At 38.7% G+C, this 21615-nt stretch overlaps 1 protein-coding gene across 1 annotated transcript; it reads right to left on the bottom strand.

Moving 5' to 3' along the window:
• Positions 1 to 340: 340 nt before the first annotated feature.
• Positions 341 to 18787, bottom strand: LOC114001478 (trace amine-associated receptor 2-like). The gene is given in 7 exon segments (XM_027746677.2): positions 341 to 533; positions 6404 to 6510; positions 6513 to 6555; positions 6557 to 6641; positions 6644 to 6748; positions 16251 to 16799; positions 18736 to 18787. Coding segments are annotated over 7 exon segments (1134 nt in total).
• Positions 18788 to 21615: the final 2828 nt, after the last annotated feature.

The raw sequence follows: 21615 nt of genomic DNA, 5'->3' as shown, positions 1-21615 counted from the left end.
CGGGCCGGGGCAGGAGCGGGCGTGGCACCGCTCGGGCCTCCGAGGGGACCCCGCTGCTGCAGGGCCCGGGGGCGTCCGGGGGGAGAGGGGCAGCCCTGTGCGAGTGGAAAAAATGGGGATAGGGAGTGGGGAGAGTGTAATGTAGGGAATAGATACTGTTGCATCCGGAAGTAGGGGTAAACATGAACAAGGAAACGATATTGCAGAGAAAAATACGAAGTTGCTTCGTTAAGACCCTGCTTTGCAGCTCCGCCTTCAGCTTGGGTCATTTCTTCTCCAAATGGGAATGGACACTTCAAAGAAAGTGAGTGGGAAACTGTAGATCTATTTAAAGGTGCCTTTAAATGCAGAGGTACATGATATACAGCTGAGAGAGGGGGCAAGTGATGCCAGGAACACGAGGAAAGAAGGGGGCGTTCACACGGCTGCCAGGACTGGGCTCGGGAGGATGAGGAGGATGAGGAGGAGGAGGAGGCCGCGCGTGGCTGTGAGGGCAGTAGCCCCGGCACCAGGGCTCCTCCTGACCCAGCCGCCTGAGCAGGAGAGACAGGTGAGCCCCGAGGCTCACCTCAACCTGCACGGCAGCTGAGGCGCTTCCTCATGCTCCCCACTTCTTCAAAGCGAAAATGTCAGGGCCAAATGCTTCCTAGAACCCCGGGGCTGGGCTGCTTCATCTGGAGTGTATCCCCGTGCACATTAAATACACAGCAAACATCCCACAGCACCCGGTTGCTGGGAATGCTGCCACCTCTGCAGGGCCTAGCCTCACCTAGGGAAGAGCTGCAGAATTTGAAAAGTGCAAGTTTGTTTCTGCTTCATCATAGATCTTGGTGATTGCTAAGATTTAGAAATAGCTGGAGCAGTGAAAACTTAATAGGCATCCTAATCAAATAATAATAGAAAAGTCCATTAAACTACCAACACAATGGAGCAAAGTTAAAGATCTGAAAAAACAAGACTACCCTTTACATGGTTCTCAATGGGTCTGCAAGCATGCTGAAAGGAGAGACAACCTAACCTGCAAGACTCGGATGCCTACAAATAGTTCTTATGTTAACTGATGCTTGGAAATGTCATTTTCTCACTTTCATGAATTAAAGTTACTAGGGGAAAAAACATTCTGATATACCTTTTTGTTGCAGGAGTGCTGTATACATGGTCAATCTACTTTTAATAGGTTATTAGCAATGATTTTAGCATTACTATCTGGACAGGTGTTTTCCCCATGCTGTTGACATACCGAAGCTGATCCAAGATGATCCCACTAGATGGTGCACTAATGAGAGTATAATGCAAGTCCCTTCCAAATTAAGGCCTCATCTTGGTTATTATCCTAAATGTTTGTCATAAAACTTCATTGATTGAGCCCAATCACTCTTGTTTTATAAAACTTCAGCTGAGATCACTGTCAGCTTTTTTCCAGAGAATAGTACATCTTTTATATATGATTTCAAAAACGTATGTCCTATTCTAAAGTGACCCCTCATCAGTGAGAATACTTTATCTACGGATCACCACTTGGGTATTTTTTTTAGGCTTGGAAGTAATACACAGTCATTACTGATCAATGTTCATTCACATTCTATAGAAAGGAGGTATCCAAATGCTTTCCTAGCAATGCTGGGTGTTTTATGAAGAAAATGCTGGTCCTCACCTGCAGTTAGCTCACTTATCATCAGCATCCACTTTTTATTATTAAATAAGTAAAAATCTTTGTGATATGATTATTTAAAGCAACCAATTACAGCAATGATGTTACAACCTGGGAGGGAAAGATGGATTATAAAACAAACTTTTCATTGAAATGTTATTTGTACTGTAAAAATACTTAAATAGCTTTTTAATATAATAATAAAATAATTATGAAAGTTCCTAGACCATTGATCAGATACTGCTAAGAACATGGTACGCCCTCAGAAGATTTTTGTTAACTCCTATAGGAAAACCATTGACTGGGAGAACATGCCTTGTTTCACATTTCTAAATAAAACAGGAAAATTCCTTCAATTTCTTCTGCTAGCAATAGTGTATTGACAGGCCTTGTGAAGAAGCTGTCTCTAAGTGTTATCATCAGAGTTCCTGAAAGGGAGTGCTGCTACACCATTTTGTCTCTAAATGCATTTCATTGGCTTCTCTCTAGACTTCCCACACAAGCATTACCTGGGGATTGAGTTCAGAATCATGTATGCATTTATGTTTCCTGTTTCTCATGGAGCATGATCAAATTTCAAACAATTAAATGAAATGGGGAAAGCTCTGGGGAAAAAAAGGGGAAAATGCTGAGACCTTACTATGCATAGTCACCACGGAGGGTGCTCCGGATATTTAATGACTGAAGGGCAGAGTATCTGCCAATTATATTCTACTAATTGTGTGTAAAACTGAAAAGAAAGGCATGTCACTTCAATCACGTGCTGTTTGAGAATCCATGCACAGTATGGTATACAATGTCTGAAAGAGCTAGAAGTTAAGCCACACCAGCATGGTGTGATTGTGAAAGAGCACACCTTCCTCCTATCCCAGTACCCAGATCTGCCCCACCTTCCTGACTGTATTCCTGCCTCCCACCTCCTTCTCCTGCCCTGGCCCCAAACCAGCAGACACACAGGCCCAGCAGCGTGGGTGGCACAAGCATTGGGGCCACCAGTGATGCAGAAATAAGGCACTCATTTCCGTGCCTGCATGATGCGTGATGATATGAAGGGGAAGCAGCCCAACCCTGGCCTCATATTCCTGATGAGTGTCCTCTTTTCAAGGTGTGAGCAAGTGCGCAAGTCATTTGTAATTTACCTTATGGGCCAATTTCATTCTCTGCCATCACATTTCACTTGCACACTTTTAGCTTTAGATAGGAAAAGCAATGTTGCCAGTATTTGGTACTGATGTCAAACCGTCTGGCAGAGCTTCCCAGGTGGTTGTTACTGATGCATTCCACCATCAGCAACAATTCCTCTTATTGTCATCATCTCTGTTTGGTAATTTAATAAAAGCATCCACTCCAGACTCTGAAATGAGATTAGGTTCCTAATACACCTAATGCGGTACGTAATTATGATGGATGATGGTTTTCTAGCCTGAACAATTTTATGGGTTCATTATATTGCAGAATGGCCTGTAAAACCTATTAAAAAAAAAAAAAAAAAAAGGAATGACAATTTGCGTGTTATTTAGGTTGGTACTTGCTTTCCAGTAGCAGTAATTAACATAGTAGCATGTTTTACATAAACAGAGAAACATTCTGTTCCTGCTATGGGTAATGTTTCCCCCCTCAAAAAAAAGTTTACTAGCAACTTATTTTCAAATATTTCTTTGCTTTTCTGTTTACTTTTCAAAGACATATTATACTTTTATAGGCATTAGTGAAATGAGCTGACATTATTATTTCAAAGCCCAGTCTTTAAGTAGTACCTGCAAATACATAATCCCTCTAACTTCAGCCAGATCATTTTGAAATAATAAACATTTACATAGTGTATAAAATTAAATGGCAATATTTTATGCAGATAAAGAAATACTAATCTAGAGAAGAAAAATATTAAAAGTAAGAGAATATATGGACGTTAAGGTCAGCACCTAGCTCTGTTGGAATCCAATAGGTCTTCATTTGGAAAGTGAGGTCATTGTTGAGCAATTAATATTTTTCACTTTACAGGTCCTCATAATCTTCCTCCTACTCCTAATTTTCAACTCATAATTACTTTCATTGCTTTTTGAAACAATATGGAATAAAAAAAAAAAAAAAAAAAACACACAAAGGGATCTTGACAGAATTTGGCTAGGTAAATGAAACAGACATCAAAGATAAGGGGACAAGGCAAGTTACAAAGATGAGGTAAACGTTGTTTAAGAATATTTGCAAAATGCAGTGTCAGAAAATTAGGAAAGCAAACTTGGCTACTCCCAGAATTTTAGCAGCTTTTCCTTTTATGTTCTCCCATTGTGACTGTACACATCAGTACTCGGGGTTCTGCTTTTCCCTCTCCATTATTTGCCCTGTTATTTAGCCAAAAAGGAGATCTAGAAACAGTCACAAGATGTTATGGCATAGTTCTTATATAGCAGCATAGACAGTGGTCACCCATTGCAGGAACAAGGTTCGTCCACCTCCATTGAAGAAAAGAAAACAGCAAAGACAGATTATGCAGTGGGACTCAAAAAATAAAGGGGGGCAACTGAATGCGTTCATGGCATATACCCTCTGTGATCAGTTGAGGACTGGTAGAAAATATCTCAAAAAACAACTAGAAACTCAGTGGATGTTCCCTTTCTCTATGGATTTGTCTGCAGTGAGTTCAGAGCAGAAGGTGTCAATGGAAGATGTTAAGATGTCACTAGGATAGACTCAGTTTGAGACTTGGAGATTTCTACATGGCTAAATGTCAAAAATCTGTTATGTACCCCACAGATAAGCATCTAGTACCATTTAAGATGCCCAGATGGGTCCCACCTTGCTCTCAGCTACTGCTTCATTGGTACTCTCTGTGTAGATATCTCAAGTTCCCTACGACACCTTAGGTGGCATTAGGCAAATGATTCATATCCTTTGAATACCCACTGACTACAACCTGAGCTTAAACAGCCATTCCAGCTGTAGTTGTAATCAGGACTTAGACAATTACCATAATTATAAACACCTACCTGTACATATTAAATTTAAGAGTCTTAATCTCAAAACTCATCCCACAGTCTAGGTCTTCCAGCATGTACCACAGCTTTCCTATATGTTTCTGTGGTAATTTGGCACCTGAACTTTTATAAGAATCCTATTCTGCTGTTCAGTCCTTAGCCTGATGCCTTGGGTTTGGTACCCTTTTTACAGAAAATCTACAGCTGCATGCAGTAGGGGATCAGGTTTTTACCTTCATGCTACAGCATGAGTAGACAGAGGAACAGTAGAAGCAGCTTTGGCTTATGTTCAAAGAAACAATGAATATAGCAAACTGGAGGTACATCAGACAGTGGGAGAATGAAGTGAGATTGAATTACACTCCACCTCCAGGCATAAGACTTCATAAATGTCACAGTTTAAGATGACCAACATTTTATGATCACTATGTATTCAGGACATCCCCAAAAATATAATTTAAGCTCTCCTTCTCTTCTCCTTCCTCCAGTTATATGTTTTAGCTTTAATTATTTTGAATACCAATATTTTCTCTGACCAGGGTCTTAACATTAAGGACAAAACCACAAAGGATTTGAAATAAGCACGTGTCTGAACAAGTTACAATGTCCCACAGATGTAGCTAATTTTGTACTAGCAAAAGAAACTGTTCTTGCTGTACAAAAACATAACGATAAGATAAAACAGAGGAAAAAGAGTTTTACCATTAGTTTATTGCATATATCAAAATATATAGCTTCTACAACAATCACTGTATTTCACTGATTTCCTACAGAATATCTACTGTGCAATTGCTTTGTCTGCTTCTTACACATGTAGGGCCTGATCCAATTGCCTGCTGCATGTAGTGAAAAACTGACCACTCTTTTTAGTAAGCTGTAGGGCATCTGCTAGTCTCTTGCTCTTAGCTGCATGCTTACTATAGCTGTTTGTTTTTCTAGTGTTTGTCACTCAGAAAATATACAGATGACTATGCAACAGAATTAGTTTTTTTAAGAGGCATTAAAGATTTTAACAACTTTCAAACTGTTGCCTAAAAAGAAAATTCAGGGAGAAAAAAACTCTGAGACAATTTAGTTTTTAAGGTAAGATAAGGAAAGGATTTAATTTGTGCCTAGGCACAAAGTTACAAGATGCACACCCCACGCTGTTACAGATGTTACAATTTATAATACTGCCTGTCCAATCCGAGATTTTTTCACCCTCTGACTTTTGCCCTGGACCACCCTTGATCTGCCTCTTGGGAATTGGGGCTGGGGTCTTTTGAGATCACCTCTTTATCAATCTTCATCTTCTTCAGAGCACAAAGGGTACACGGTTACCCAGTTTCTGACTGTGTTCTGCGGTTTAGGCTAAAATACAAGCATTCTCCAAACAGAACAGGCCTATCTTAGAGTGAGACTAAACATGTCCTGATGGAATTCAGGGGTAGAATTGATATGGGGAGCATAGAATGGGATTAGAGGGTTGGTAATCTATGTAGCTTCTGTGTTAAGGGTAAAGGAATGAAATGCTGCTGCTTCTAAATCTACTTCTACTATATAACTACTTATAAAACTTATAAAAATTAGAAAAATCAAAAAACTAAAAGGACCTTAAGGCATCAAAACCTAACGATAGGTTTACACAACATTAACTGAAAAAAAAGGTCTAATTATTAGAATTTTATTTGTATGCTTGTTAATTTTGTATAGAGTTACTATAATTTTTTTTTCCTAATAAAATGCTCGTAATAGTGAGGTAGAAAATAACTCCCTTATAAATAGTACAAAATTTTACCATGCAGCTTGCTGCTGAACAAAGATTTTAAGAAAGATCCAACACGTTAAGACAAGTTTCACAGCTTTCCTGAACCAATGGTAGGAAAATACATAGATGCACAATATGCAGGATTGCAGACCGAACTGAAGTAAGCAAATCAAATTAGGACCAAACAGAGCTGGAGGAGTAATGAAATCCAGAAGTCTGTCTGCGATGGTGTCAATAGAAAAGGGCAACCAACACAAAAGATGGACTTTACATCTACCCAAAGAGTCTTTGCTGCTTTCCTTTTGTTCTTGGATGCCTCTATGTGTAGCTGAGACGCAATACTCCTACTCATGTTGTTTATCATCCTGACTTGCTGATGTCAGCCTGCCCAGATCCCACTGCCCCCCTTCCCCCAACCCCAGACTCCAGCTCTGCATGCATTATTTGTTGGATTCACTTTGTATTTTTTCCTCTCTCTTCTCATCTGGTCATGAAAAAAGAGATCAGTTCACGATTAAGAAAAGGCTCAATTAAGGACAATTTACATCCATATGCTTTGGAACAGGAAGAGCTTTTTAATATGTATTAACTTATAACGTTAAGAATGCAACCACAAAATTAAAAAATGCTCATCATACTCAAGATGTTCCTTGTCTTTACCCTCCCTTCTTCAGACAAAACTGGTGGATACAGTCTCAAACTGAAGTTTCATTGAATGTACTATGCAGCCCAGTAATCCACAGGAAAACATACAGAAAAACAGGATAAGAGTGCTATCTGATATGGTTCAATCTGCAGTGAAGTCATGCATAGCCAATGTCTTTTTTATTAAAACTCCTGCACATAACTTTTAAGATCTAAATATCTCTAAGTAACCTCTGAGTCTGAGTTCCTTAAAATAGAACAAGACAGTTTCAAAGGATTATTGATTTTCTAAAAGGGCCATCATCAGTGCCCCTTTGCTGTGCATTTTTTCCTCACAGCTTCCAAAAGAGTCAGACTGGGATCTTTAAATAGAATATAATAGTATGAGAAGGCTGTAGGCTACTAAAATGACCTATACAGAGCTAGCGTGCCCAAATCCCAAATCTTCCATCACTTGTATTACAGCCATATAGCCCATAGGGCAGGCTTTTGCCCTCTCTTGTAGTAGTGAGAAGTGATCATCTCTGAAGAAGTTACTGTATTGTATGTGAGTGTTTTATCATTACTGAAGAGTGGCGGGAAAGTTTGGAGAGTAAATATTCACTCCGTCCTGTTTAAAATCCTGCTAAGTGTAGCACACCCCACCTCTGAGACAGGGGGTCTCCATAGCGTGTGGTATGTATTTTTTCTTCATATTTCTTACACAAAAAGCAACATTTGACCCTAAGCTTTGTAACTATGGGAAATTCTAGTCCAAAGCACTCACAAGAAATTCTTCTACCTGCTGCATCCTACTTTTATTTAACTTCCGCTTTTATGTTTCCCTGCTTTTAATTGCATTGGTCTGTGTTCTATCCATTCAAGTACTTATATAGGACACACCTATATGATCAGTTTTAGAAGCAATACCTCTGTAAGTTAGCTGTGGCAACTTAAACCATGTTAAAAGTGGAAGTGAATATGGAGCGAAAAGAACTCACTGGCATCCCCATCTGTAGCATCTGTGTCCAAATTACTCAGCTGACGGATTAGAGAAAAATTAAAAAAGGATGATTTAGTTCAGAAAATTGATAAAAAGAATAAATTCAGATATTTTTTCTGTTATCTTTGAAATTAACAACTCATATATTTATTTCAATCTAGGATTGTCCTAATGCAAACTGAAATGTTTTTCTTTCAATTTATTGATCTTATTATCCTTTTATTGTCTCATTTTTTTCTATTATGACAAATTTGCAATTATTAATCCCATAATAAAGTGAAAAATCCCAATAGTTCCTCATCTTCAGAACATTCTCTCTCATCACTTTTTTCTGTCCAAATTTTTTTCTGATTAAGCCCTTTGGCCCCAAAGTGCAGTTTGTAGTGAACTTAGTGTTTAGTGATGAAGCAGAGGAATTGCAAAAGATGTGACAGAAAACATCAAAATACACACAGAAAAAAAGTTGAATAGTCAAATGTGACATCCTCTGGTTCAATAGTTCCCTGCAGAAGAGTTAATTAATAACGGGTGTTAAAAGTAATCCCAAGACTGCGAAAGAGTTCTGCAGTGACAACCAATACAGTCCTTCCCCAGAGCTCCCAATCCACTTTGCTGTTGTTTAAAGTGAGGAAACCAAAAGTCAGCTGGGAATAATCTAACCAAAACAAGCAATGTGTTAACAGGACCTGTTAATTCCTATCTTAGAAGAAATATTAGAAACTTAAGTTATTTTAAGCTGGTAGAAAAGAAGGGGAGGGGGAAATGTAATGTGTTGTGTTTCACAGCCCTGGCAGAACAAAATGAATGAAGAAATAATACCTAAATACAAGCCACCAAGTAGTTCAACCTGTGGAAAGCATCAAATGACCCACGCAAAGCTGCCTTTTTACACTCAGCAATTATTTAGTGGCACAAAGCGGGCAGAAGTGGCTGAACTGCCCTAGGCAAGGGGCAAGGTGAGCGCATGGCAGGTTGAAGTAGATCTCCTCAACACCTACATTTAACACATCTTCTGCTTGTTCCAGGCACCTGTGCATCACTGACCTGCAGCCAGACCACAGATCCCAGGCTGCACAGATACTACTCAGTCCCTGCTATTTCCACCAAAGAAAGCAGAAATGGCCAATATAATTGCCCACAATTCCTTTCTTGCTTGTCCAGTGTGGGATCTGCAAGATTAGAGATAATGCTCTGGTCCACAGCTGCTCCATGGATATCAAACATCACTTTCAAACTCTGTAGAAAACACATTTTATTCCTCCCTTACTGGACAATGTTTCACTACTGGTACTGTTACTTGAATGAGATATTGATTTCTGCTAAATTGTCACAAAAAGAAATAAAAATCACTATCACTATTATTATGGGCTGATAAAAAAAATTATCAGCCCATAATATTAGAAAAGCCAGATGCACTGAAATGTCCTGCATCACCAAATAGGATCATCTTCCTTCTACACACTAGAGGAGCTGCCTGGTAGCACCCAACTATCACTTTGGTGTCCTGCCTGTGGGAAAGTAACCACTTTCCTGACTGTGCAGTAACCACTGGGAAGACAGAATTGAAGTTTTGACCATGCAACCTTTGACAAACATGATAGGATTTTTTATTTTGATTTGATTTACTACCTTTTAAAATATCTAACTTTTAATTCCTCTGAGGGAATGTACCCACCTCCCTAGACGATAACTAATTTTCATAAGCAGTGCAGTGCAGCACATGGAGAAACAGGCAGTTGTTCAGAGACCACACCATCATACCCTAAATCAACTCACATTTAAAAAATTTTTCAGCTACAGAATGAAAAATTACCTTTATAACAGCAGGCTGAGGTTAGTTTCCCAGTGCCATGTCTGGAGCCCTGTGAGTAGATAAAGATGATGGAATATTTTCAGCCGGAAAAATTTTTGGCTCCATTCTGATCTCCTGGTTCATTTGGAAAGTTTGGTTAATAGATTGGGATGACGAGGGTGCTAATTTTCAGATAATGATATCTAAATAATTACCTCATGCAACTTAAACATGAGCGTTCCCACTGGCTGTTGGACACAGAGGTTCTTCAGTGTCATGGCCATGTAGCTTGTGACTCTGTACACACAGCAGAGAATCTGGATAATGTATCCTGTATGTGTTGTCAGTTGTCATTTCCTAGAATATGGCACATTTCTTGGGATATTGTAATATTTTGCTGTATGTAAGTACACTCATAGGTTACCTGCTACTGTATGTGACAGTATATGTAAATATTGAAAAAATAAAAGAACATATATAAGTATTTGCAAAGTTTTCTGAAAGTAATTCCAGGAGCTGCTAATTAATGTATAATGAATATGACTACGTATCCAAGTTTTTACAGGAAGGCAGTAGAGTACCCTGAAAATAGCAATCTGAATATTGCACCTGCAATGACCATTTTCAAAGGTTTTCTTGAATCAAACAAAGCATAAATTATAGGTCTGCAGGCAGAGCTGAAATAATCCATCCTGAAGGCAGCATTGCACAAGTCCTTAGGTGCTGAGAAGCTGGTAAAAATATCAACTATTGGAGAAAAGCAGTCAAGAACAACAAAACCAACCAAAGAACCAACAACAACAAAAAAAGCAAACCAAAATTAAACAAACCAGTTAGTATTTAACACTGAGAAAACCATGCTAAATGTGACAAGAATAAAATTCATGAGCCATCTAAGAAAATTACTTCTTTCATAGGGATGTAATTTTGGGGATCTAATGCAATTGGTCAAAGATAGTATAATTACAATCAAGAGAGAAAACTCCAACAGGAAGGTGAGGTGCTACACACAACTGCATGACAAGATGTGTAGAGTTTGAAGGAGAGCCCCAAGCTACCAGCATGATTTAATGGAGCTGGCTGTGACGTGGGCCATAGCATAACACTGAGGAAAAGTCAGTTTTGACCGCAAAGTAAATCAGAAACTTGGTGAGAGAGCGGATATCTGGAGATGATGGATGAAACCACTCACAGACATATTTCCCCCCATTTTGGACAGAATGGTTCTACCCATGCACAGGGGCAAAGCCCAAGCCTTGCATTTCTAGGCACTGAAATCTTAACAAAGCCAAGCCAATATTACACCAGCTGTGAGCTCCAGAGCTGCATGAAGTCATGATTTGGCAACTTGAGATATTCACGAAAGTATTGCAACACAGTCAGTCCTGGGGAAGAAAATCAGGTAAAACAAAATTACTTAAACATAGAAGAACAAGAACTGTTGGGGAGAGTTTTCTTGGGAAAAGGATGTCTTTCAGTACACAATACTTCCTTTGAGTCAAACCTTGCCTCTTCTGATTTATTTAAAGCATATCTTTATGTCTTCAGAAGTGCTTTTAAACCATCATGATTACAGTGTTACATCAGGTCTGGAGACAAATGTGACAGTCACAAGTGCTGTGACAGTCACTTCTGTCACTCAACATCTGATCTGAAGGATGAGGGAACAAAATCTGGCTCTTAGCTCTGCTGATGTCAGGTACCTGAAGTGCCAGTGCACTTCAGTCACAGCACAGGCTCTGAAATTAAAGTGTCTGAGGGCAGGATCCCAAACACAGGGTGGGGGACAATTCTGATGGGGACTGGTGACTGAGGCCAGCAGCCTCCCTCCCATCTGGCATTGTCTGCAACCTGCTGCAGTGGCAGCCTCTGTTTGCTGGCGCGGAGCAAAAAAAGGCTGTGCCAAATCAGAGTGAAAAAAAAAATATTTGCTTGTTTTTATATCCCTTCTTTCCTCAGAAGGCTCCCTTCCTCCGCCTCTTCATCTTGGTCTAGTCTGCACCCCAAAGCACTACCAGATTGCTTTTTTTTCTGTGTGTTTAGGTATCCTTTCTTTATTAAAATCCAAAGCTGCTTTGAGTGGTCTTTTTTCTCCATTCTGTATTTTGGTGGAAATGTGGAATTCAAAATGAAAGTGAAAACATTCCTCCTTTCTTACAAGAAGAACTAGAATGTTCCTGGTTTATATATAGATAAAAAGATTCATGGCTGTCTTTTGAGACACTGCACATCCTTTTCTATGTCAGTGTTCTCTGTAATGCTTCATTGATGCTTGTTGCTGCTGCAGCCATGAAGGTAGACATGCAGCTCATCCATAGGGAAGATAATTTGATTACTTTAATATGTTACTGTTACTACTGTATATAGCCCTTTGCCAGGAGTTTCTTGCAACAATTACTTTCATTTACTTAATTTTAATAGAAGATGATTAAAATGTTGTCTTTTTTTTGTCAAAAAACATTATAATTGGAAAATGTATGCTGGCTGTTGAGCATTAATTTGCCTGAACTTGTCTGAGTTCTTTGACATATTTTAATTTTTAATAGAAAAATTAATGCCTTTAAACCAAAAATTTTTAATTTAAATCTTGAAGGACTAGTTTTGGAACTTCATGCTAAATATTTTTAAGTCCTCCACAGTATTAAGGTGTAAAGTAAAAATCAACAGAGAACTTGCAAAATTAAAAAAATCTATTTCTCAAAGTTTTCAGCTGTTGTTTCTGCAACCCAAACTTTTTTTTTTTTTACTCCTGTCTTAATTTAAGATATTGTTGACTTTTTTGTTAAAGGTGCTTTTGCCTGTGGACTCCACAAGAGGGTAGGAAATCCTTTCTCAATGTTTAGGCTGTGACAGAAAAGACAAAAAGAAAAAAATAGTGAATTTAACTATTCTGACCACAAGCAGGCACTGTAGATATACCTGCAAGCTCCTGAGCTGCAAACCATTTAAGAGTAAAAATATAAAACTTTTTAAAATAAAAATCGCTGGCTTTGAAGACACTCTGAATGTAGGTGTTCAAGGTGCTGCAAGAGAGAGGCTGAGTGTGGATTTCCCATCTGGAATGCTCTAAAGCATATTTTGCTGTCCTACATGTTCAATCTGGGATGTTTCAGAAAGGAAAAGGGCCGTGGAGGTGCTCTCAGACTGAGGGGCTTGCCTGGATGTGGAAGCTTGAGCTCCCTCCTGAAGCCAGAATTGGAAATATACCCTCCGAGAGCAACATTAGCTCTTGCTAGGGTAATTCACAGCAATAGAAGATACAAGAAATCCTAACCCTTCTGGCTGCTTCCCTCAGGAATGAGAACACCATCTGGATTTGACATAGACAAGAATTCCTGTCAAAACATTTCACTGCATAGGGTGGAAAAATAGATTAATGCATAGGCATGTGTTTCAGAAAAAAAAACCCAACACAAACTTACCTTGATATAAAGGAGAGGAAGAAATTGAGATCTGTAGTACTTGCAACTGAACGTAAGTGGTGTACCCCGTTGAACTGAATGTCAGGTACTTCTGACAGCAGCACGTGTGGTCCACAAAAGAATTCCCTTTTATTCTGATTCCCTAGGTTTTGTGCCAAGCAGTGGTTTTTTTTAGCACCAAGTTTAGCACCAGCATCAAGTTTAACAGCAGGTAGAACAGCATGGCATGCCACTAAGTTGCTCAGTAGCCAAATTACACCATCTGACACATCTGCAAGACCCTTTGGCTGGAAGAACTACTGAAGACCTACTAGTAAGCTGCAAATTGGGTAGGAAGACTGACTAGATACTCATTTAACATCCAAGAGCACACACTGAACACACAGAAGGACATGACACACTGAAGCCTCACGGATAGCTCAAAATTGTTCCCTGAAGATGTGCTGTCTGAGAGAAATGTTGTTCTTATAGGAGAATGTAATGTATTGGGTTGACTCTGAATGATTTATGCTGCATGTTAATGAAGTAATTTAATTATTACTTAAAATATCTCCAGTTGCATTGTGTGTCACCAGCTAGACATCTAATACTCAGAAGAGTTTTCAGAAATACCTGAATGTGTATTTAGAGACTCAGACACCTAACATTAACGCAACACGTTCTTGTGTAACTAACAGAAGGGATTTAAACTCTGCAAAATAGTTGAGAACTGTGGCAAATATTGCTGGTAGCAAACTTTGTGAAGACACTTAAAAAGGATCTATAGTTATCTCTAAGACTAGTGCTCTATATAATTTTTTGTGATCCATCATTTGACTCATGGTTTCACTGCTGGAAGGATGTCAGGGACATATATCATTTGTTACCTTTCAAGAAAAACCCCTGATGGACCAATTTTAACTAGATCTAGATTAAACTAGATCTAATTCCAATCAAGTTTCTCTGAAGAAGCTGCATTGAGCTTCGTGCAGACACGATCTGGCACAGCTGGCAGGAACACCATCTCTGCTGCATAAATGGGATCATGAAGCTCCCCTCTCCCTGCCTTTGTGGACATACTGCAGGCTCTCTGTACTATCCCCAAACACTGTGTATTTCATATGGCTCCGCTCCAAAAGGAGAATCAAGAATTCCTGGTGACATCCCAGATGGTACCCTGGCCACTAAGTTGTCATGTAAAATGTATGCAAAAAGTTGCTCTTCTGCTTCATGAGTGTCCAGAGAGCTGGTCCTCAGGAAAGCACTGTGTTACAGGTCCAGCTCTCTAGAGCTGAGTCGCTGGCTGCAAGCAACCTGCTGCTCAGTTTTCTTGCTCTCCCTGAGCACTGATCCTGCTGCTCTCCTGTTTAATCCAGGGGGCTCCCTCGGCATGCATTTAGCAATGGTATGGGACAGTATATTATCCAAATCCTAGGTGCCTAAAGACTTTGTTGCATCCAGCCCTTATCTGTCTGTTCAGCTAATGATACTCGTGAACAGATAACTCGTGATACAGAAAACTTGTATCAACTTAAAGTCTTTGGGTTTATGTTTCTATTGTGAAAGGTGAGAGCCTTATGCAACACCTCAGATAAGTCTGTGACTTTCCAGCTCCTTGTCGTCTTAAGTATTTCAGAGTTGGTGTGCAATTGGAATTCTCCAGATCCAAAATAGAACAAAAAAGTTCTCAGCAAAGAAAGCAAGCTGCTATCACTGGCATGGCATGCTAGTATAGATGTGATAAGTCAAGAAGTGGATAAATATGGATAGCTTTGTGGTAGTCACTGTTTGATAAGGGTAGAGTATACACTGTATGCATACCGCAAAAGGTAAACCAGAGGTACAATTCACAATAAAAAGATTGCAGTGGCTGCATTCAGTAATGACAGCTCAGCCAAACTTATTTTAAGCAGGTAACTAACATGAATGCTAACAATACCTCTTTCTGACTTCAGAGGGAGCTCAGCATGGCAAGGACCTCAATCAGATGTTCCAGTTCAGTGTGACAGTGTGGCTGGATGTCAGCAAGGGTATTTTATAACATCTGGAGCCTGACATCTAAGCAAAGACAGGACAAGAACATACCTGAGTATGAGTCATACTCTTGTTCCTGCGTACTCCTTCCCAAGTATGAAGTGCACAAGAAATAAGGGTTGAAAACTTGATTCTATTATTTTCAGGAAAAGGTCAACTTCAAGCCAAAATTACACTCCCATTCTATTTGCTTGGGAATAACAGTAAACTCTATACATCTGTCCCCTTTACAAAGGAGTGACAAAGACCAGTATGAGCCTGGATGTATTCAGTTTAGGATTATTAATGGTGAACCCTAAAAAGATTAGCTGCACGCATACAAGATGAAGTGAAATACTGAGTTTATGGGCCGCATGTAAACAATTTCTGAAATTAAAAAACCCATATCAATGCATTAAGGGTTTCTAGAAAGACTCATACTTCCAAAACACTATCAAGGCATTAAGAGTGAAAACAAGTGATAAATAAATATCATATAAAATTAGTCTGATTTATTAGAGAAAATTCAACAGAAATGATAGGTTAGAGGTAATAAATGATTTATTAGAGAGAATTTTACAGAACTGACTCATAAAATTCATGTTATACATTTCAGGCTTTTACTGAACCATGAATATCCAGTAAGCCACTGTTTCTTCATTTCTAGAGCTACTGTCACTAATAGAATCTGTTACTGTGACTGATCTTCAGATAAAAGTTTTATTGTATGAAAATGCTGGTTAAATATTTTACCTTTTAAGAAATGTTTTCCGAAACCATGGATAGAAAAATCCATATATTAATGTATTGCAGAAAGAATTTAAATACCCAAGCCAGTTTACAGAATCGAACAGAGATACAGGAACAGAGACATTTAAGAATGGATCAATTAAGATTCCAAAAAATGAGGAAACTAACATATTCAGAAACCCAGAATAACAATACTCAAAGCCTTAGCAGCTTTCCTATCTTTATTCTTAGAAAGCTCATGTTTCTTATCAATTTTTGAGTGCCTGTGTGTCTGGCTCAACTCCCATGTGTGCCTTTGGGAGACTGTAAAAATTTTAACATAAATTCCTATCATAATGCAAGCAGGAGCAAAGAAACCAACTGTAAATGGAAAAGCTCTCCACAGTTTGTTGAACACAATAGGGCACAAGCATTTAACTAGCTTTTCATAGCCCTCAATTTCAGAAGCATAAACTTCCGAGAAAACCACACCAAAAGCAAAAGCAGCAGGCACTGACCAGCAGACTGCTACAATTTGTTTTATGGTTGTGACAGTCATGGTGCTGGTGTAATGCAGAGGATGGCGGATTGCATAAAACCTATCAATGGCAATGGAACAAAGATGGAAAATGGAAGCTAAACAGAGCATCAAGTCAAAACTGTAATGAACTTTGCAGAATATTATTCCAAAAAACCAGCATTTCTCTATAGACCTCACCATGCTGTAGGGCATAATGGCAAAGCCCAGCAGGAAATCTGTGCCAGCCATGGATAAGATGAGGAAACTGGTCGGAGAATGAAGCTGCTTGAAATATGAGATGGAATTTATTATGGTCAAATTCCCCAAGATGGTGAGAATGAGGACTGCAGTTACAAATAGATATAGTGCCTCTCATACTCCTGCTGATCTAAAGCTCTCCGGACAAGATCTGTTTCCAAACTCAGAGCAATCAGTCAAATGCCTCAAGATATTCGGAGAAAGCATAATCAATCCTTTATTAGACTTTTCTTTTAGAGATGCAGTTCCATCAGCAGATTTAATTCTCATGAGTTTCCAAAAGATTCCAAATCCTAACATGAGAATACAAGATAAAATAAGTCAAGACTATGAACTCAATTACTATGTGAAATGCAGTAATTCAGAGGGGAATTTTCTCTCGCCTTAAATAGGGACTAACTACTACCAATTATTCTTCTGAAATGGTACCTGAAATCTAGTAACTGGAAGCCATTATAAAATTAATTGCAAGTAATATTTAAAACAAGGCAGTTGAAAGTAAACTTAATTACCTCTTAAATCAATAAATTATATGATAATATAAATCTTATTTTGTATCTGGAGCATTTTGTAAAATATTGTTCTTGTATTTTATATAAATCGTAATATTAGTAAATTTAAATTGATAGAAGAAAAACGTGCATGGACAAAGAAACCTCCCAAGTCACTTCAATCTGAAAATATTATGTAACATTTATATGTCTCCTTAATCTTAGAATATTCATATTTTTTCTATAGGAGAAATGGTATGCAAACTGTCATACTTTAGCTTTCTTGAAGATTTCAGTTAATGAGCTACTCACCTAAATGATCATCTTAAGAGACACAAATCAGTTGCCAAACCCCCACTTTCCAAGTTATTTATGATGATAAACTCACCTGCTGTGCATTATAAAGCACTAGCAATGAACACATCTCATGGAAATCAGTTGTAAAACTGCTATGATAAGCAATATTCTTTTCTTTCCCTATATATATACTTGTCTTCTATCATTATAATTCCACCACCAAAAAGGGTGTGGAGGCAGGCTGAGGCTTGTCTCCTGTACTGCACTGCAGTCCAGGTGCAGTAGTTATAAATGAATACACTAGTGAACAGTTCCAAGGGGCAAAAAATTCTCTTCCTTTATCTGGGAAGAACCAGATCAATTTCTTCCACCTCTTTTCCTGATAATTTGTTTTGGACTAACAGCAAATTTAGAAATAGGAGCAGAAGGAGATACTTTCTCCACAGCAATTTAACCCACTTAAAAGGAATATGAGGAGCAGCTAAGTCTACTGATCTTTTTTCCAATAGGTATCACCCGACAATGAGGAAAATACAGAGATTGTACATCAAAAGATTAAAAATAGATCTTGGCAGTCAGTCTTATAGGCTAATCCTCCCTCCATCTCTTTTTTAATTGTACCATAAACAAATTCTCAAAGTAGACATTTTTCTGTTCTGTTATTGTCCTGCAAAATTGCAATCTCAGTAACAGGCAGATCCCCTCTGTAACTTGGCTCTGATTCATGAAAAGTGGGAATTTATTTTTCTTTTATGATATTACATTTAATTCCCAGTAGATTTTGAGCTAAACATATGTATGCAATTTAGGGGTTTACATCAACTGGAAATAAACAAAGCCAAGTGCCTGTATTTACAACACCATTATTTTTATTTGTTCTATTAATTATCTACCCTCACATATAGGGGAGCTCTTTTGGTGACTTAGTCATGTGACAAGTCATGTTGTACCTCATCATTTCCATGATAAGCTTAAATATTAATTGAAGAGAACTATTTGGTTACTTATTACTAACTGCTTTTATTACTCTGGGCTTCCTTTGATAAAACAACAATAGACAGCAAAAGACAAACTCAAGCTTTCTCAATGAATTGTGTGATCCTGTTGGTAACTGAGAAAGTCCAAAGGGTATAGGATGCGCTCTGTTTTCAACAATCCCTCTCTAACTGACAGGTACCTTTTAGTCAATATGCTATGAGTACTCGGTGTTGGAGGAAAATTACTTTTCCTATACCTATGGGAAATAAGAAGTCGATACATTCAGGAGTGGGCTGTGGAGTTCTCATTGTCTAAGTTATGCTGTGGATCGGGTCTCTTAAGAAATTAATCTGTTTTACAAACGCTGTTGCATAATCAGTTCATAGAAACATTTTCAATTACCCATGCAGCTGGTTGGATTTAAGGTGCAGCATGAAGAGGAAAAGAACTTATTAAAAATCCTACAAAGTAGGAAATTTAATGTAGCTGGTTATGCAAGACCATTTAAAATTATGCAAGACAGTAAACATTAAAGGAATAAAATATCATAGAATCACAGAATCATGGAATGGTTCAAGTTGAAAAGGTACGTTCTGCCCCATCATCCAGATCATTAATGAAGGTGTTGAAGAGGATTGGACTGAGTATTGACCTTAGGGCACACCATTAGTTGTTGGGCTCCAACTAGACCTTTTGCCAATGATCAGCAGCACCCTAGGGGCCCAGCCAGTTTTCAGTCTGCTCCATTCAGCACGTTTTCAATCTACTTCATAGTCTTCTCATCCAGCCCCATACTTCATTACATTCTTTGTGAAAATCTTATGAGAGACAGTGTTAAAAACCCTACTGAAGTCTAGGTAGACAATAACCACTGCTCTCCTCTTGTCTATCAGGCCAGTCATTTCATCATAGAAGTTTATAAACTTTATAATTTGTCTAATGGAAACAGACTAGTCAAAAAGTGCTTACAGGTAGACATAGTCTTTTTCCAAATCAAGTCTTTCAGTGCAGTAGCGTGGAAGTAGTAGATAATGAAGATGGGTAGAAAATGTGCAGAAGACTTTTGTAGAACATTGTGTCTTTACGTTTGATTATGTCCAGTATTTTCCCTCTTGTTGAATGGGTATTAATGCACTGTAGAGGACAGAGAGTGAACAGTGTGCATGACATAGATGAGTTAATGATTTAAAGAAAGCCATACACTTTGCAATATTTATAGATTTTGAGAGCTCATTTTTTCCATTTGAACATGTATTTTTTTTTTATCTAGCAGTTTCAAATACTCCCATTTTAGAGTGATGATTTCTCTGTGAGGTTTCTAGAAGGGACTTTCTTGGTGTTCCTCCTCTTTCCCTGTCCTCCTGCATCTGATACCTGAGAGGCTATGAGATTTGGACACAGATGGCACCACCATGCATGATGTAGTCCACCAAGACATGAGTTACAGGGACTAAGGCAGGATACAGGCAGCAGTTCAGGACTCTGAAATTTGCTGTCAGTTTTGTACAAAGCATGAGAGGAAGGTGACATTGCAAACGGTGCTCACTGGTGGCAAAATGAACAGACAGAAGTTTATTGGTGAATCAGAGACTTTCATCATGCTGGAGTAATTGCTTTGTGCAAGTTTTCAGGGAAGTTAAGACATATGAAATCACCCATGGGGGAATAATTTGTTTTGCAAAAAGTAGCCAGCTGGGAATTGTTTAATAAGATCGCTAATTAAATGTGTTGATAAGGAATTTAACAATATCATTTGCGCATCATTTGCATTATGATACTTTGAAATCCCAATACAGTGTATTCTGTTTCACCAGACCTAACTCATAGTCTGATTGGACAGCAGCAAGAAGCATTTTTCTTGTGCTGTCCTTATTTATCCATGTCTTGGGTCCAAAGAGAGTCCCTGTGGCCTCATTAATATATTTCATTTGTCCGTCCCCCTTATAGTGAGAAATAGCTTTGTGCTGTCTGCGATTAGAGCTAATGAGACAAAGTAACCAGGGACTTCATTACAGTCCCTCTGCTAGAGAAGGTTCTCTGTAAATAGAAAGCAAGGAGGCTCTTTGGGAAAGTGCCACTTTTAGGTAATAGGACACTAGAGGAAAAAGTTATTTCTGAAACTTTCTGAGCTGGGCTGTGCACAAATCTGGCTAATGTTGTAGGTTATTAAGAGCAAGGAGTCCTGTCTTCTAGCTATAGATGAAGGTCACCAGCAATCTGTGTGTGGAAACTCCTTCTCAATTCTGCAGAGAATAAATGTTGGTTACATCTTGGCTAGACTAGCTTGCCAGAGAGTTGTTGATACACTAAAAATTTCTTCTACTATTTCCATTTACACTCAGTAGATTGTGGTGATCTTGTGCAGTCACAACGTTTGGATGCCTTCTTTACTGGTTTTGGCTGAGATACAGTTAATTTTATTTATAGTAGTTTGTTTGGTGTTATGTTTGGGATTTATGATGAAAAACAGTGTTGATAAACACACATGCAACTCCCATTTTAGTTAAGACTGAGCACTGCTTACACAGTCCTAAGGTCTTCTCTGCGCATAGCCTGGGGGTGCACAAGAGGTTGGGACCCCAGCTGACCAAAGAGATACTCCACACCATATGATGTTATGCTCAGCAATAAAACCTTAGGAGAAGGAGGAACTGGGATGTTGAGAGTTAGAGTGTTTGTCTTCCCAAGTAACCAACCCTGCTTTCCTCAAAATGGCTGAAGATGTGCTTGCAGATAGGAAGTAGTGATGAATTCCTTAATTTGCTTTGCCTATTAAATTGTCTTTATCTAACCCACAATTTTTATGCCTTCAGGAGTGTGGTTCTGGTTTCTATGGTTTTCTAATTAGCTTTGCACTGGGGTCTAGGTACAGACTGCAGAGACATGCTCCATTTGAACTACCGTCTATCCCACAAGCAAGTTGGGATAGCGTTCACTTTCAAACTTCTCCTACAAGCACAAAAAAATGCCAGAGAGATGCCAGAATAAGTGATAGCATGATCAGTTGTGAACTCTGGTAGAGCTGGAATTCTCTGGAAACACAGTAATGTTTCCAGATTTTCAGGGAGAAAGACAACGGATGAAGGGAAAGAAACGACTTCATTGACTTCCTGAAGGGACTATGTCAATATGTGCT

Source organism: Pipra filicauda, unplaced genomic scaffold, assembly GCF_003945595.2.
Source record: "Pipra filicauda isolate LSUMZ 115617 unplaced genomic scaffold, ASM394559v2 scaffold23_size5868930_pilon, whole genome shotgun sequence".
NCBI classification, from domain to species: domain Eukaryota; kingdom Metazoa; phylum Chordata; class Aves; order Passeriformes; family Pipridae; genus Pipra; species Pipra filicauda.
The sequence above is the reverse complement of the archived record's forward strand: the minus strand, read 5'-3'. Positions and strand labels throughout refer to the sequence as shown.